Raw genomic sequence first — 16,233 nt, forward strand, 5'->3', positions numbered from 1 at the left:
TTAGTGACCAAACAGCAATACTATCTTTATTTATATTGCTATAATTATGAATATTTCTTTAAATGTTTAAAAAAATAATAATTAGTACCGAACCACTTAAAGCATTTTTGACAAAGAAACATAAATAAAAAAAAGAGCCAGCGCATAATGAAACATTTTGATATTTAATTAACAGGTGGCAACATTTTTATCTGCGCAACTGTGTGAATACAAAACATAACAGTGCTAAAAATAAACTTTTAACCTACGAAAAACTCATTCAGCTGTGCTTATGGTGCAGAAGGAAGAGAGTTATGCTGGTGTATGTCTGCAGAGAAATATATCCTTGCTTTGGGTTAAACACTGAACCAAATATAAAATAAATCACACTTCAAACGGCCTCAAACGGTTAATAACGCAACTGATATGATTGTGATAACATCTGAGTCACGTGACAACAAAGATACACGACGTACAAAACCCAAAGCTTAGGATTCTCAGCGGCGTAAGCGCAGGAAGAATGCATGCCTGCACTCTTTGCTGTCCACCGGGTAATATTTATCATAAAAGTCCAGGATGTACTCCTCTGTCTTGAAGCCGAACTTCTGGTAGAGCAGCATGGCAGGGTTGCTCGCCGATACATGAAGGGTCACATCCTTTCCCATGCAGGTCTACAGAGAGGAGAAAAGAAGATTCCTGTATCAACTGAAGCTTGTTAACTCAACGTGGCTGATTTATATTTGACTCGCCTGAATGAGATGGTAGATCATGAATGTGGCGATACCAGCTCGCCTCCATTCAGGATGCACCAGCAGGAAGGAGATGTAGGCTTCGTTGTATTTCACATCCGGCACCATGAAGCCAAAACCAATCACAACTTTCTTGTAAAGCACCACCACGCTGAAGTCTGGGTACTGGAGGCACTCTGACAGATCGATACCTGATAAACAGAAGAACCGGTTACTTCATTGGGACATAGCTTCACCCAAAGTCTGTGTTAGACAGGATGAAGAGATGATTACCAGGCCAGAAGATGTCTTGGCACATGGAGTTGACCGAAGGGATGTGATTGGGCCGCACATAGCAGTAGTCTATAGGTGCGTCAGGTTCAGCAACCCAATTTGGGTCCTTCTTGTGAGGATACGCACGGATCTCTGACAGCAAACACAGCTTCAGCGGCCGACTCTCATAGTCTCTCCTACACACAATAATACACATTATAATAAACAGACACATGTTCACCATGGGTTTTGTAAACATGGATGGATGTAATGTCCTCACGACTCATAGCCACAACTTTTCCTAAACAAGTCTGTTTTGCAGGATAGCTTCCATAATATCTGATTTATTTCAACACTAAGGTATATCATCTAGGGATGTGTTTACACACATTTTTAAGAAAACTTCATTTCAAATAAAGATTACTGTTCAAAGATTTGAGGTCAGAACTTTTTTCATAAAGAAATACATATTACTTTAATAAGTTTAATTAGCAAGAATGCATTAAATTGATCAATTGATTACTATTTCAAATAAATGTTTGGAACTTCCTATTCATTAAACATATCTAGCAATAATAATAATAATAATAATGCTGTTTTCAGCATTGATATTAATAAGATCTAATTTCTTAAGCAGCAATAGCATTTCAGAATGATTTCTGAAGATCATGTGACACTGAAGACTGGAGCAATGATGCTGAAAATTCAGCTTCGAACACAGAAATAAATTGCATTTCAAAATGTATTAAAATAGAAACGTGTTATTTTAACTAATTATTTAACAATATTATAATTTTTACTGAGTTTTTCCAATAAATGCGGTTTTTTTTCGTGAGCTTAAAGTATTTCTTTCAAAAATATCTTCCTGACCCCAAACCTTTTAACAGTAGTGTATACTTATAAACAATATCCTACAAATTATATTTTATGAAAATAAAAAGGATAATAATCTCTATGATTTTTATTACGCAAACATTCATATCATCTAATACCTAAAGTACTTAAACTAAATTCATTTCACGCACCTGAAGTATACAGAATTTGAGTCATTTAAAGACAACACTTAACACTATTTTGTCTTTTCATCCTAACTCTTTTTTTTTTTTTTTAAAGAGCGAAAATCTAATCTAGTCCACCAAGCATCAAATCCCAACAGCTTGTGTAAGAGTAAGAAATTAGGTTTGCGCAAACCTGATGTAGGGCTTGAGTACTCTGGACGTGTAGGGACTCTTGATGGTCTGATCCATGCAGACATCAGAACCCATGAGCCTGTGCCAGAACGACACTGTGTGCTGATGAAACCCTTTCCTTACAGTCACTGTTGACTGAGGAACAAAACAAGACTTTGAGTTCCTCAACAGAAGTAACTATGGTATACATACTGTAGCTACAGGTTTTCTTCTATCTTACCTGAAAGCGATCAAGTATTCGAAGGTCCTGGCTGGTAGTTCTGTACTTCTCCTCTTCACTTCTCCTGTGGCTGGCCAAACCCCCTTGTGCCCCATACACACCTCCGACCAAACTGAGCATAGCGCTCACTGCCTGATCCACATCCAGCAGGGGGAGCCCTCGCTCTCTTTTCGCCTGTCGCACGAGTAGCTTGCGATGCAGTCTTTTGGCCTGTGGCGTGACGGCCAGCGCTTGTGGACACGCCTCCAGCCTGTGGAGCAGCAAGCGCTCCTCGTAAAGGCTGATGAATGTGTAGCGCGGGGTGGCCGAAGATACGCCGCCCCCGCCCTTATCTTGAAGAACCTTCCTCCGCTCAATCCCACGCTCCGCTGGCAACAAGCCTTCATCCTGGCCTTCGTCTTCCTCACCATCTCTACCCCGCTCTTCGTCCTCACTCTCCAGTTCTTGTTTGATCAGCTCTGCTGGACCTATCTTTTTCCTGACCATGATGGTGCCGGTGGCCAGAGGCATGCTGGGAGGGGGAATGTACTCCATTCCGGGGTCGATAACCCCCTCGGCATCCAATTCTTCATCGTCTGATGGAAAGTCACACAATGTGTAGTCAATACACAATGTGACAAAAGCCTAAACAATTTTCTATTCATTACCAAATATGAATAAACTATCAATATATAAAAATAGGAGTGGTTGGTAGGGTGTTACTAGGTGTAACAATTTCCCCTTCGGACAGTTTTTCTGGTTGCAGTCGCACCAGCGTCCAACAGCAATGCCTTTATGCTTAATGCCTCAATGCGTTTGGCCAATCAGCGTACACTTACGTCACTGATTTTTCTATAGAACCGTTTTAGACCCTACTCTGAAGTAGGAGCTAATTTAGTTCCTGCAGACGAGGTTCCTAGATCTAAAACCATTCCTAGGTCCTGTGGTTTGCCAACACCAAAAAATGGGCGCTTCCGCAATAAGGTTCCAGGAAACTATGAAAAGATCCCTCCAGTGCGAAAGCCCCTATATGTGTTCTGGTTGGATGCTTGGGCTTTACTAGGGAATTATAGGGGGTTAAAAGGGCATTTCCAGGCTGTTCTGGGTGGTTGTTGGGGTGTACCGGATGACTATTAAATGATGTAACTTTGCGGTTGCTTAAATGTTCCACATGGTTATTAAAATGTTGCCTGGGTGTTCTGAGGGTTCATTAGGATGTTGCTGTGTGATTGTTACAGTGTTCTGGATGGTTATCAACAGGCTGTTACTACAGTTTGAGGTTGCCAGGGTGTTTTGTTTGGTAAGAATGTACTGAATGTTCTAATATGGTTGCTCATGGCTGTTAGAATGTTGCCAGGGTGCTTTTGATGGTTGTTAGGAAGTGGTTATTTGGTTCCCAATGCGTTTTGTATGGTTATTTAAATTCATGTTTACGCATTTGACAATTGCTTTTAATCAGAGCAACTTTGAATTCAAGGTATGCATTTTGTCCATTTTTAGATGTTCCGAGTAGTTTGTACCTATGTAACTATTTGATCGCTAGGGTGTTCTGGATGGTCCCCAATAGGATGTTGGTACGTGGTTGTCAGCGTATTTTGTGTGGTTGTCATATACTACTTGGGAACTATGGGTGGTTACAAGAGTTTTCTTTGTTGTTTATTATGAGGTTGCCTGAGTGTTCCGAATGATTGTTAGAATGTTGCCAGGGTGTTTTGTGTAGTTGTGAGGATGATGCTGTTTGGTTGTTTGGGTTCTGAGTAGAGTTGTTCCGATTCCGATACTAGTATCGGAAATATCTCCGATACCACAACAAATTCTGGCATCGGCATCGGCGAGTACATGAACCCATATACCGATCCGATACCATTTTCTTAAAAAAGACCTAGTTATGACCGCAAGCTTTGCCTAACCGCTGCACGGTTCTTCTTCGCTGCTCAGAATGCATTGAAAACACAGGAAGTTGTGCTGTGTTGCCACAAGCAACCCCTGTTTAGAGCAGCGAAGAAGAAATGAAAACGCGTTAGCAGCCCTTATCTATATATGACTGGATCACTCATCACATTCTAAACTGCCAAAAGACAGTGAAGCCGCTACTATATTATAGATCAGTGGTTAGCAGTATGTCTCTGTAGTACCGGTAGTTACAGACTCTCGAGTATATTCAGTACCGGCAACTGCGTTCAGTCGCTTCCGTGTAAGTCAAAACGCAGGGCTCCAGACAGTAGCCGAATATATACTAGTGTCTGTGAATATTAAACTGCAAAATACTATTTAAATATTACTCCCGCAAAATCTACATCTCTGTGGGTGACTGGCACAGATGCGCGAGAGCTCGCTGTTTTGTAGTCTCTGCTGTGTGTCATGAGGACACGAACGCATAAACCGTCACTTCATGAGAATTTACCGTTTCATTTGAGAATACTGTCATATCATAAACACAGACACTCAAAGATCTTCATGGCAGCCCATTAAAATAAATGTTTGGTTTACATGAGTAAATTGACAATATATAAAGCTACTGTTGTAGCCTACAGTAATAATAATACATCTCTATAATAATAATAATTATGCCTAGATGGTTGCTTGTTTTTTACTTGTTTTTTACTTGTTAGAGATTATCTGATTAATAATCTTAATAAATTAATCTTTTTTTATATTCCTAGACTTATTTGTTGCAGTTTTTTTATACAGTTATATTGTAAAACTTAAATACCTTTTTTAGTTTGCGGTGTTAGATTTTTGGCTGCATTTGAAGTTCTTTTTTGCATAAGAAAATAAATAATACTGTCAAATTCATGTTAGATAATAAAAATACTGTAATAAATACAGTAGTTCACCATGTATTTGTTCATGTTTTATTGAGGGATCTGTCTGAAGCACACCATAAAAAAATTCTAGCAATTTACACAGGGCTAGTAGTATATACAGCTGTATATACAGATATACACCCAGGTATCGGATCAGTACTCGGTATCGGCCGATACCCTGAGCTCAGGTATCGGAATCGGTATCGGGAAGAGAAAAAGGGTATCGGAACATCTCTAGTTCTGAGTGGTCATCAATAGGATGTTGCTATCTGGATGCCAGGATGTTTAGCATGGTTGTTAGGGTGTTGCTAGAGAACTATGGGTGGTTACAAGGATGTTTACAGAGTGCTCTGGGTGGTTGTTAGGATGGTGTGGTTGCCCGAATGTTCCCTATGGTTGCTACAATGTGGTCAATGTGTTAGTTGCTATATGGTTTCTAGGGTGTTCTGGGTGGTCATCGATAGGATGCTGCTATGTGGTTGCCAGGGTGTTGTTGTGTGGTTATTAAAATTCATGTTTATGCATTTGGTAGTCGCTTTTAAATCACAGCAACTTTTAATTCACGGAACATATTTTGTTCATTTATGAATGTTAGAATGTTGCTAGGGTGTTCTAGGTAGTTAGAATGTTGCTAGGGTGTTCTAGGTAGTTAGAATGTTGCTATGGGGTTCTGGGTGGTTCTTAGAATGTTGCTACGTGATTTGCATCTGGGACTGGTAGCATAAACTGTTCATCATCTACTTTGATTTCCACAAGAATAGTTGTAAGTCATATTTAAGTCAGTTACAAAAAGGTAGATTGGCCCTTAAATCTGATAACCTCTTGGATATCTGCTAGTTGGCCAAACTAGTTCTTAAGACAGTCTTGACACAGTGGCTTTATTCAACTGAACCCTGGTGTGTATAAACAGACCCTCAAGTCTATGGCATCTTTTCACCCATTTTAGCATCTATCAGGTGGAAAGCCTAAGTCTGATTGCCTAGAAAAGTGACCATTAGTAGGTGTTTGGTCAGTTACCAAGTGCACCATCTCACCGTGGAAAAGAGCCTGAGGGGGCATGACATCTGGGATGAGATCGGCCTCTGACAGCAGACTGGGCGTAGCAGAGTGTGAGGCGGGCGTTCCAGGGGCGGAGAAGTCGGGCGAAGGGGAGGGGGAGGGAGAGGTGAGCGGGGTTCTGTCAGAGGAGCTGAGAGAGGAAAAGTCAATGACTTCACCCTTCTCCAGATACGGCTCTGACCGCCGCACACGACTGCCCAGTTTGACAGGTGTGGATGAGGCACTGCGGTCTAGAAACCCGGCCGCCTCCTTCTGCGCACGCCGGATCTCTTTAGCTTCCTGTGTTCGGGAACGCTTTTCTTTCAGCTGCATGGCGTTCTCCACTGGGTTCCGACTGCCACGCTTCCTCAAACCCTCCACGGTGATGATGGGGTCCAGGGACGGCCTCGACACAGCTGGATAAACAATGTAAAGATCCAAAAATGTTGTATTTACATTTTGAAATTGAGGACGAGTACCGCAGTACAAACATTATATTTAATCACTGATACCAATAAGCCAATAGGCCATTTTTAACTTAAATGTACAAGGCTTCTGGTTTCATTCATCCGCTAACAATCAAATAATATTGCAAACTGTTATTCGATATCTTATCATTTTTATGTATGATCATAAATAGAAACACACTGGTTTGTATCGCAAATGGTTATCTGCATTTTTTTATACTTCTAGTTATTTAACCAAACCGTCTAATGAAACGAAACTCTCGCACATTCACAGAAAAAGGCTTAGTTTCACATTGGGAAATAAGGTGGATACTACTATACTTCTATTTCATCTAAATAAGTGTAAAATAATCAAAGAATTTAAACACTGCTTTTTTATTTTAAGATCTGCTACAAATTACAACCACTACTAATTACATGAATAAATACTGCTAATATTTACTTCAGGTACGATACCAATATGGTACTAATATATTTGTCAGCTTTACATTTACAGTCAGCATACATTCTTACTTCTCCCTTTCTACGTTACTGTGAATGATTTATCCATGATCTTTGACATTTTTAACTTGCTATTTTTAATCAAAATGTCGGGCAAAATGAAAGATCTCCAATAATACAGTCTTGCTTAAACCCTGCCCCTTTCTTACAAATAAGTGTTTGTCACAATACAGAAAAAATGATCTGTCGGTAGTACTAATTCACGTTGTGACTTAATTTGCGACTTTTTTGGCTATTATTTTTTTTTTTTTAATTTGCGACAATTTTTTTAATATAACCTAAATCAGTTGACCAAAACATGCCAAAGCTAGAAGATGTTCATGCTAATGTAAAATACTACTACCCTTGGCTTTAAGTGAAGCCGCAGAGCTCTTCTCCCCCTCGGGCCGTAGAGTAGGTGGCCGATTCTGGACTAGCTTCCACCAGCCAGGTTCTCCGAACTCCTGTGCTCCTGAACGGAAAAACGTTGGGCTGCCGACAGACAAACATCCTGCCACGGTGCTCCACCATGTGGACGTCTTCTTCCTGAGAGTGTATAAGACATTCTTATTAACATACTTTTTGGCAGCGACTATTTGCACTAAGTCTAAGTAGCAATAGAGACTTTCTACGCTAAGTGAAAATAGCATACTTTCTTAGCGAAGGATGATATTTACAAAATAACCTCTGCCAACAAGACGGACTATTTGCACTTAATGTAAATAGACATTCGGATACTTATTTGTCCTTTATAATCACTTTATAGTGATTCTAAAACAAAATATAAGGTATTTGATGCACTTTTGAAACTCAGTCTCACCTAGAACCAAGCAGGAAGTTCCAGTGCCGACTAATAAATGCACATATATCTTCCTTCCATCTGAAGTAACCTTGTCGTCCGGTGCCCTCTAAAGACAGGTTATACATGGCCAACATCACCACCTATAAACATAAAATCAAACAATATTGAGATGTTTTTACAGAATTCAATCGCGTGTCATGTCTCTTTATTTGGATGTTATGAGATTTTTTCAGCTTAGTAATGAGGTTTGTAAAGCAGATTTTCTTCAAGGAACGATGCTGGAATGTTCTTTTAGACCGCTTTGTCTAAATACGGTTTCCATTTCTTCTAACTGTTCCAGATTAGATACCTGCTGCCAGGTCAGCCTCATCCTCTCAAAACTCTCCTTCCTGTCTTCGGCGCAGTCCGAGCAGGTGAACTTGAAAAAGTTGTCTCCTTTCAAATAGCTCGGCTGCTCTCCGCGTAGCTGGGCTGAACCACACAAGGAGAAAAGAAAAGGAAGACAGCTCTGAGACCAAGCACTTTTTTTCAGACCAGTCTTTATTGAGTGAACAAATTCTACACAAGTTAGACATCAGATCTTAATCTGTTCTCACGATGGTGTATCAGACGTGGCATCGGTCTTCTTACCCGCTGGGCTCCACTTGTGGCACTTGTCACAGTAGAACGACATGTCCTCGTTCCAGCTTCCTTCTCCGTCTTCCCCGACGTCGCTGTTCAGGGAGTCTCCGCTCTGGTCGTGAGACAGATCCACAGACGCCTGGTCCTCCGACTCCACAATGAGGAGAGTTTCTCCCTCCACCTCGCCCTCCTCCAGACCCTCGGAGGCTGACGTGCACATGGTCTCCTCATCTTGTGCCGTAAGTCCTCTCTTTTCCCCACTGTCCATTGTTCAATCTAAGAGATAAGAGGAAGCGATTAGATCCAGGGACAAGGACTCTCAGGATGCTCTTGCCAAGTTAAACCATTCATCCGCATGCAGATGCGAAAGAGAACTGAATTCAGCGTTTTGTACTTGTCTTTAAAAATGTTTGAACATTATATTAGTTGCGCTAGCAAGAATACGGAATGCTGAGATACACAACTGTGATGTTTTACAGGTATCTAAAATGTTGTGACCTTATTAATTAGAGTACAATGGGTTACAAACAATGAAAACAATAACAGTTATTTATTTATTTTTTTTGACAGGGCCAGTGAAATTCTGGGCCAATTGAAATAAAACTTTTTCTTTTCAGGTTCCTGTGGCTCAGTGGTAGAGCATTGTGCGTTGTGGGTTTAAGTCCCAGGGAACACACATACTGGTAAAAAAAAAAAAATATATATATATATATATATATATATATATATATATGTATTGTCTGAATGCACTGTAAGTCGCTTTGGATAAAAGCATCTGCTAAATGCATAAATATAAATGTCTTTATATAATAAGATGCATTCATATTTAGCCAATGCGAATGATATTAAAATGGCAAATATCAAAAGTATGTTTTGTTTATGACCACTGTATTTCAGTGGCAACTATAACCACCCTTACGAAAATCAAACATGGTTTTATTGCAATAAAAGTAAGTATGTTTTTATTTTTTTATTATTATTTTTTTTTTTGGGGGGGGCGTATTGATTACATTTATACAACCACAGTTTTACTAGGAATACCATGGTTAAAAAAACTGTTAGTGCAGCAAAACCATGGTTAATTTGTTAACTTTTTTTTATCTGTGGTGAAACCATGGTTAATTTTCATACAGCTATAAATGATAATAATTTGTTTTACCACTTTTGAACTAGTCGTTTTATGAGCTGTGTGCTCGCGCCGCGTCTGCCTCTTGTCTGTCGCGCTCGATCAGGAGCTGGCTCGTCAGCTGGATCTGCTCCTCGAGTGCGCGCAGGTTCTCGCGCTTCCGCTCCACGCGCTCCAGATCGCGCAGAACTCCGCCACGCAGCCTCTGCGAATGACACAGATGTGATAACACTCCACATGTATACTCCTCAGATGCGGCACTTGAAGTAAAAACCAAAATGAGTAGCTTCTCTGTTGGGGAAAGTTACTTTGAAAAGAAATGCATTACAATATTACAATATTGCAATATTGACTCCTTACTTTTTATTGAAAGTAATGCATTACTTTTGAGTTCCTTTTTAAATCTGTGCAGGACTTCCTTGTTATATATATATATATGTATGTGTGTGTGAGTAAAAGCCCTTTCACAACTAAAGTGAAATGAACACAGCTCTGGCTGAAGGAAATGTCAACACCATTCAGCAGTAACAAAAATGAAACATAAACGTGTCATTAATCCGCGTATCATTCATTCATTAATTTTTTTATTTAATATTGAAAGTAGAAAAAATTGAAAACGGATCCTTTTCCGTTTTTTAAAAATAACGTTCGTATGTTTTTTCGTAGGATGAGACTTAATGCATTAGATTAAAACACATTCTCTATCTTTACTTGTTTTGATAGCATGCATACTGCACACTACTGGTAAACAGTAAGTTAATTATTAGATGAATGATAGAGCCTCGTAAAGGCATGGTGCTCATATGGCTAAGTTAGGAGGTCAAGAGTGTTTTTACCTGCCTGTCCCAGTTCTGCTTGATATGAACGCCTGCAACGGTGCTGACAGTGAGCACTATCGACAATCCCAGGACAACCTTAGAGGCCTTAGACATAGTTATTGAGCATTACTGGAAAATCTTACTGCAGCAGGATGATAGATGGCTAGGGCACTTTGATAACAGAATGGAGTTGATTCTTTTGTGGTGATTTCAGTAGGATGTCGGGCGTTCTACTGCCGCCTACCGGTCAGGAGCGGCGGTGCAGTCAGAATACTGCGCAGTGCGCATGCGCAGTGTTCATATAGAATCAGCTGTGTGTTTTCTAGTTGATCGAACTGGCACACGTTAAGATATTTTGCACAGACATCAATTGTAAAATGTATCACTTTGATTTTCAGTGCATAGTATATAACATTCCAATCCAAACGTGATACAATATTATTATGCAACGTTTTCGGATATAAAAACGGTTATTGTGTGCGTGTGTGTGTGACTCTTTGCATTCTAATCAAATAAAGACCAAAAATTGTAAAAAAATAAATAAATAAAAAAAAAAGATTATATTTGTAGAAATAGCCAACAATAAATTTTTTTTGTATATTCCATGAAGAAATTTTTTAAATTTCCTACCGTAAATATATCAACACTTAATTTGATTAGTAATATGCAGTGCTAAGAACTTAAACTTTAAAGATTTTCTCTATATTTATTTTTGCACCCTCGGATTCCACCCTCGGACTGGTTTTGTGGTCCAGGGTCACAAATATGTTGTAGGCCTACTATTCCAAGCATAACTGTTGATTCCAGTCACTGAAAAACAGCTTATCTTTACTACTTCGATAGTCCAGCAGGGTTTTATCAACCTGAAGGTTCCACGTCTGGTGTAAAGACCAATTATTGATCTGCCAACAAAAAACAATAAGGCAATCTCTTTAAAGCAAACACTTTATAGCAAAGATGTTGTTTTGCTAAATAACATATTTTCTTCCTTAGTAAGTCTTTTATTTTTAATTTCCTCTCTTCCTCTTGCCTCAAGTCGGAATCCACATGTTTAGTTATGTATTCTGCTCATCCTGTGCCTCCTTGTCCTGTCCTCATCTCCTCTGTCTCCTGCAGAAGTGTTTTGGACTCCTCAGTGGAGGAGTGTTGGACTCCCAAATACACTCAAACTTCAGCATCTGAAGCACAGTGTGTGTGTTTGTGTCTATTCAATTCATGATTTTGAACTGAAGAAGAAAACAGGGAGCAGAATTGTAAATCAAATGTGAATTCAAGTAGGTAGAATTAAAACTGAATTAAATAAAAAAATGTGTATTTCTTAAAATTCAATTCCAAAGTGTATTTTTTTCTAGTATGAATCACCCATGAACATGTTATCATACACATGCTATTTTCAGAAATAATAGAAATAATAAATGTATAAAATGTCAGTTATGGATTTATTTTTTCCTTTTTAATAAATTAAATTTTATTTTATAAGTAATGCATTGATCCTTGGTGTAGGATTTACTTAAAAAAAATTTACGTATACATTTCTAGAAACTTTCACAAATAATAAAAAAAAAAACAAGTAACGTTGAAATAAATATCATTTATTTTATAAATAGTATTTTCTTGTAAAATTAACTCCTTTTATCTACATCATCAAAAACAATTTTATAGTGTGGTGATACTTTTTAGAATGTTCGAATTTACCATTTACCATTCTATAATATATATATATATATATATATATATATATATATATATATATATATATATATATATATATATATATATATATATATATTTTTTTTTTTTTTTTTTTTTGCTTTTATCTGAAAAAAAAAACTATGATGTTAGTTAAAACTAAAAATTTATATAATGGCTGTGTTTATAGTTTTGACATTAACAGTTATTTTTATTCAAACCCAGTTCAAAGAGACAAAACAAAATAGGCATATTTTAATCAAAATTCTTTATGTAATTCTTTGTCTTGTTAATTAAATTACCCTGTAGTGGGATTGTTTTGAATTTCCTTCATGCATGGCATGTTTTTACCCGACCCCCACAATACAACCGTCATTATGGTCAAATGTTTTACTGTGGAAAATATCTATCTGCAGGATAGTCGGTGTCTGAGTCAGAAGGATGAACATGCACATCTGGTGTTTGGAGTAGCTCAGCTGCATGTCCCGTGGGGTTGCCATAAAGGTTTGTTTGAAGGAACACCCCTCGTCAGAGATGGCTAAAGCAAACATCCCGTGTACTCCACCCCCTTACCTCCACGGCTCTGTAATTGTACTTACCGCTGCAGGCAGATGTGGTTGTTCCCAAAGACCATAAACCAATGGGGCTCAAACAGGCAATCTGAAGCCTAAGCAAATATGTTACCTCAACACATTCAATTTGCAAGTGTTTGCAGTGAATCTAAGCAATCTAATCTCTGAAATGCTGTCGTTGTGTGTGTTGACATGTATTGGTATTTTGGTGTATTGAGTTGCTCCTGAGTCCATTTTTCATTTTGTTTTCGATCCGTCTTCTGCTGTTTTGATGTACCGTCCCATCAACACACCTTAAAAGTAGACTTATCAGCTGGGGGATAGGAATGGATGTCTCGGTACTAAGTAAACAGATTCCTTGGCTGTTTGTTGATCCGTAGACCATCCTTTTCTTCATCGGGTCTGGAAATGATGTTTGAACTGGCTCCCACCAAGTCTCTCATAGCCAGACCTATAAACTGAAGATCTGGAATTCATGGCAGCTTTCATTGGCGAAGGCCTGCCCATGAGGCCGTTTGACCGACATGTCAAACAACCAATCAGTTTGTTTCATTTCATCGTCATGTTTCGAGGCGTGGAATCGAGGCATCACCACAATAACAGACCGGTGTGTAAAACTCTCAGAAACAGTTTAAAGATTCTGTGCACTGAACTTTAAATATTTCGCATACTTTTGAAAATCCAGCATTGTTGATTCAGCATAGTTGATCCTGATAAGTACTCAATGCTACAGTTGTAAACATGGCGGCTTTCTTCTTTCATGAGGGGGTTTGGTGTCACAGTATCCTTGTTTCCAGGCGGAATGTTAAATAATGCTCCCGGAAATCGTGTTTAATTCAATCAATCCGATGATGACTACGAGACTCCTGAAGTGTTTCCACTTTTGTGTGCCATTTTATGCATGAGATGTTTAGCCAACGTTTCGTGGGCGTGACGTCTGAGGCTGAGACTTCCTCCCGCCTGATGAGCTACCATGTTTTACCTTGCCTCGCATTAAATAGTTCCTTTTAGCAAAGGAAACATTCTGTGTTAGTGTGAGTGGGTGGATGTGTACAATGTTAACAGTGTTTTAGATGAATCTTCAAAAGTTCCATGACCTCTGGAGCAAATCTTTGGGGGAGCATGGACTGATGGAAGGTTTTAATGAAAGTTGACTGAATAAAACCTCTCTAATTTTCTTTTTAGAAGAGATTACATCAGCATGTACATCATTTGGTGTAATCAACTACATATTCATGTGTACAGATGCAGTATACACAAAGTAAAATACACTAAAAATCAATGGAAAAAATTACTATTTTACCAAAAAAAAAAAAAGTCTTTCTGCTTTAATTTAATGTGTCAATTCAATGTGCTGTTTCTTTGTAATTATTTGTGGAATTTATTAGCAATTTCTGGACTCTTTTTTCAGAAGCCAGTGTCCACTTCAGATTAAGGTCATACTCACACTTGCTATACTATTTTCTCATAATTGTGTGTTTTTTTTTTTTTTTTGTCTCTCAATGTCACAGTAGTTCTCAGATTTTTTTATCTGGAAACCTGACTTTGTTTCTCACTATTTTGGTTATATTTTTTTCATATATATTTTTGCAGTGCGACTATATCTTGATATTGCATATTTATCTCAAAACAACTACATCTATTTTCCCCTCAAAACTGCACATTTATTTCTCACAGTGAGACTTTATGTCTTGCAGTTGCGACTTTATTTAAAGTCATTGTTATTTTTTATCTTACATCATGAATTTTTATCTTGCAACTGCAAATACTTCTCAAATTGCAACATTTTATATTGCAATTGTGAATTTGTCTAAAAATGTACTTTTCTCTAATTTGGCTAGTATATTCTTTTGTTTTGTCATTCGTATTGTCTTGTTATTTTGACTTTCTGCTGATTTATAGTGCTGTCAAATGATTAATCGTGATTAATCGCATTCAAAATAAAAGTTTGTTTACATAATATGTATCTGTGCTGTGTATATTTATTATAAATACACACAAATGCATGTATATATGTCAGAAAAACGTGTTATGTTTATATATTTATTGTATAGCTATTGTATAGCACACATATTATGTAAACCAAAACGTTCATTTAGTATGCAATTAATCGCGATTAATCATTTGACAGCGCTACTAATTTACATGTCAAAGTATCACTTTATGCCTTACAATATGACTTTATTTGTTATTTCAAACTTTGTTAATTTTTAAGGGAAAACAGGCTTCCACGGTGTAGTAATGCGGAAGAAGATTTTCACATTTAATAGAGAAAGGTATTCTGGTGGCTTTCATGACTCGTACATTCACTTAAAAACAGTAATTGCACGCCTCATTAACAAGCTACATGTTTTGAGGTGACATTCAAATCTACTCAAACAGTGTAGTAGTTTACGTATGCTCAAGCTTAATACTCATTCTTAATGGTTTACTCAGATCTTTAAGCCTAAGTATTTACAATAATAGTTGCACCTTAGCAAACACCAGTAGTAATAAGCATACAAAGATATACAGTACAAATTTGTTCTTAGCAAACAGACAGCAACGAAGGGCCCTATGTTTGCTTTTACTAAATGAATAATTGGGGTAAAACCAAAAACACACTTTTTTCAGTCACTTACTTCTTTTTTAACTCAAGGCCTTTCAATACACATACAGTATAACCTACATCTTAACAAACTCAAGCACAACTCAGAAATACCCTTTTTCTACATATTGTGAACTATTGATTTAGTAAACCGTTACTCTGTGACATTTCTTTGCCCTCAGTGTAAACTGTTGTTATCTCAGAGTACTGGAAGTCTTTCCAGAGCTAATAATTACATCACCTACACACATTTGAGAGGAACATATTGCCATTTATGCTTTATTCAAGCTGATAGGGGAAAGATAATGGGTTTTGCAATAGCTAAGCTAGCACATTTCCCACTTTTCTCCCCTTCTTGTTCAGTCAAGGCTGAGAGTAAATGCTATCTTGCACCTTAACTCAAATAATAGTGTGATTTTGTGCAACGGCAAGGATTTAATCAACAAACAACCCCTATAACCTTTAGTAACCCTAAGTAATATTTTCGCACCATTCGTGCTACATACATGAATGAAGATGACCATGTGGTTTTGATAGTTGTGCCTATTGTGGAGTATTAAATGGGGGTAAAATCTCAATCTATACCGTATCTGACTATCATTTTGGCAAATGCATGACAAAGACATGAATTCTAAAGTGTTTTAAAAAGAGAGAGGGGGAAAACAGTAGGCAAAATGTCCCAGAAAAAGTTCTCCCATCCCTCAAAAAAGTGTGATAACTAGCTAAGTCTTCTTGAAACATCAAACTACCTTAGCATTACTGATGTGTTTCTGTATGATACCATTCTTTTTAAATGGTAATATTAGAGAATTTGTGTCTTTAATGTTTAAATAATGCTTTTTTAAGTATTACATGCG

General features: G+C 37.9%; 2 protein-coding genes across 2 annotated transcripts; both read right to left on the reverse strand.

Annotated features, from left to right (window-relative positions):
• Window positions 1-145: 145 nt before the first annotated feature.
• On the reverse strand, window positions 146-8,855 carry LOC113039932 (cysteine-rich protein 2-binding protein-like). Its single transcript, XM_026198100.1, has 10 exons — window positions 8,594-8,855; window positions 8,313-8,434; window positions 7,982-8,103; window positions 7,526-7,707; window positions 6,211-6,630; window positions 2,391-2,965; window positions 2,172-2,305; window positions 1,002-1,177; window positions 729-919; window positions 146-650 (listed from the first exon to the last, which is right to left on the reverse strand). Exons 1-10 carry the CDS (start codon window positions 8,850-8,852, stop codon window positions 477-479), a joined length of 2,355 nt encoding a protein of 784 aa, XP_026053885.1. The 5' UTR covers window positions 8,853-8,855; the 3' UTR covers window positions 146-476.
• On the reverse strand, window positions 8,688-10,740 carry LOC113039933 (protein PET117 homolog, mitochondrial-like). The gene is made up of 3 exons (XM_026198101.1): window positions 10,547-10,740; window positions 9,744-9,915; window positions 8,688-8,860 (listed from the first exon to the last, which is right to left on the reverse strand). Exons 1-2 carry the CDS (start codon window positions 10,640-10,642, stop codon window positions 9,763-9,765), a joined length of 249 nt encoding a protein of 82 aa, XP_026053886.1. The 5' UTR covers window positions 10,643-10,740; the 3' UTR covers window positions 8,688-8,860; window positions 9,744-9,762.
• Between the last annotated feature and the right edge of the window lie 5,493 nt (window positions 10,741-16,233).

The sequence above is a fragment of the Carassius auratus genome, chromosome 22 (genome assembly GCF_003368295.1).
Source record: "Carassius auratus strain Wakin chromosome 22, ASM336829v1, whole genome shotgun sequence".
NCBI classification, from domain to species: domain Eukaryota; kingdom Metazoa; phylum Chordata; class Actinopteri; order Cypriniformes; family Cyprinidae; genus Carassius; species Carassius auratus.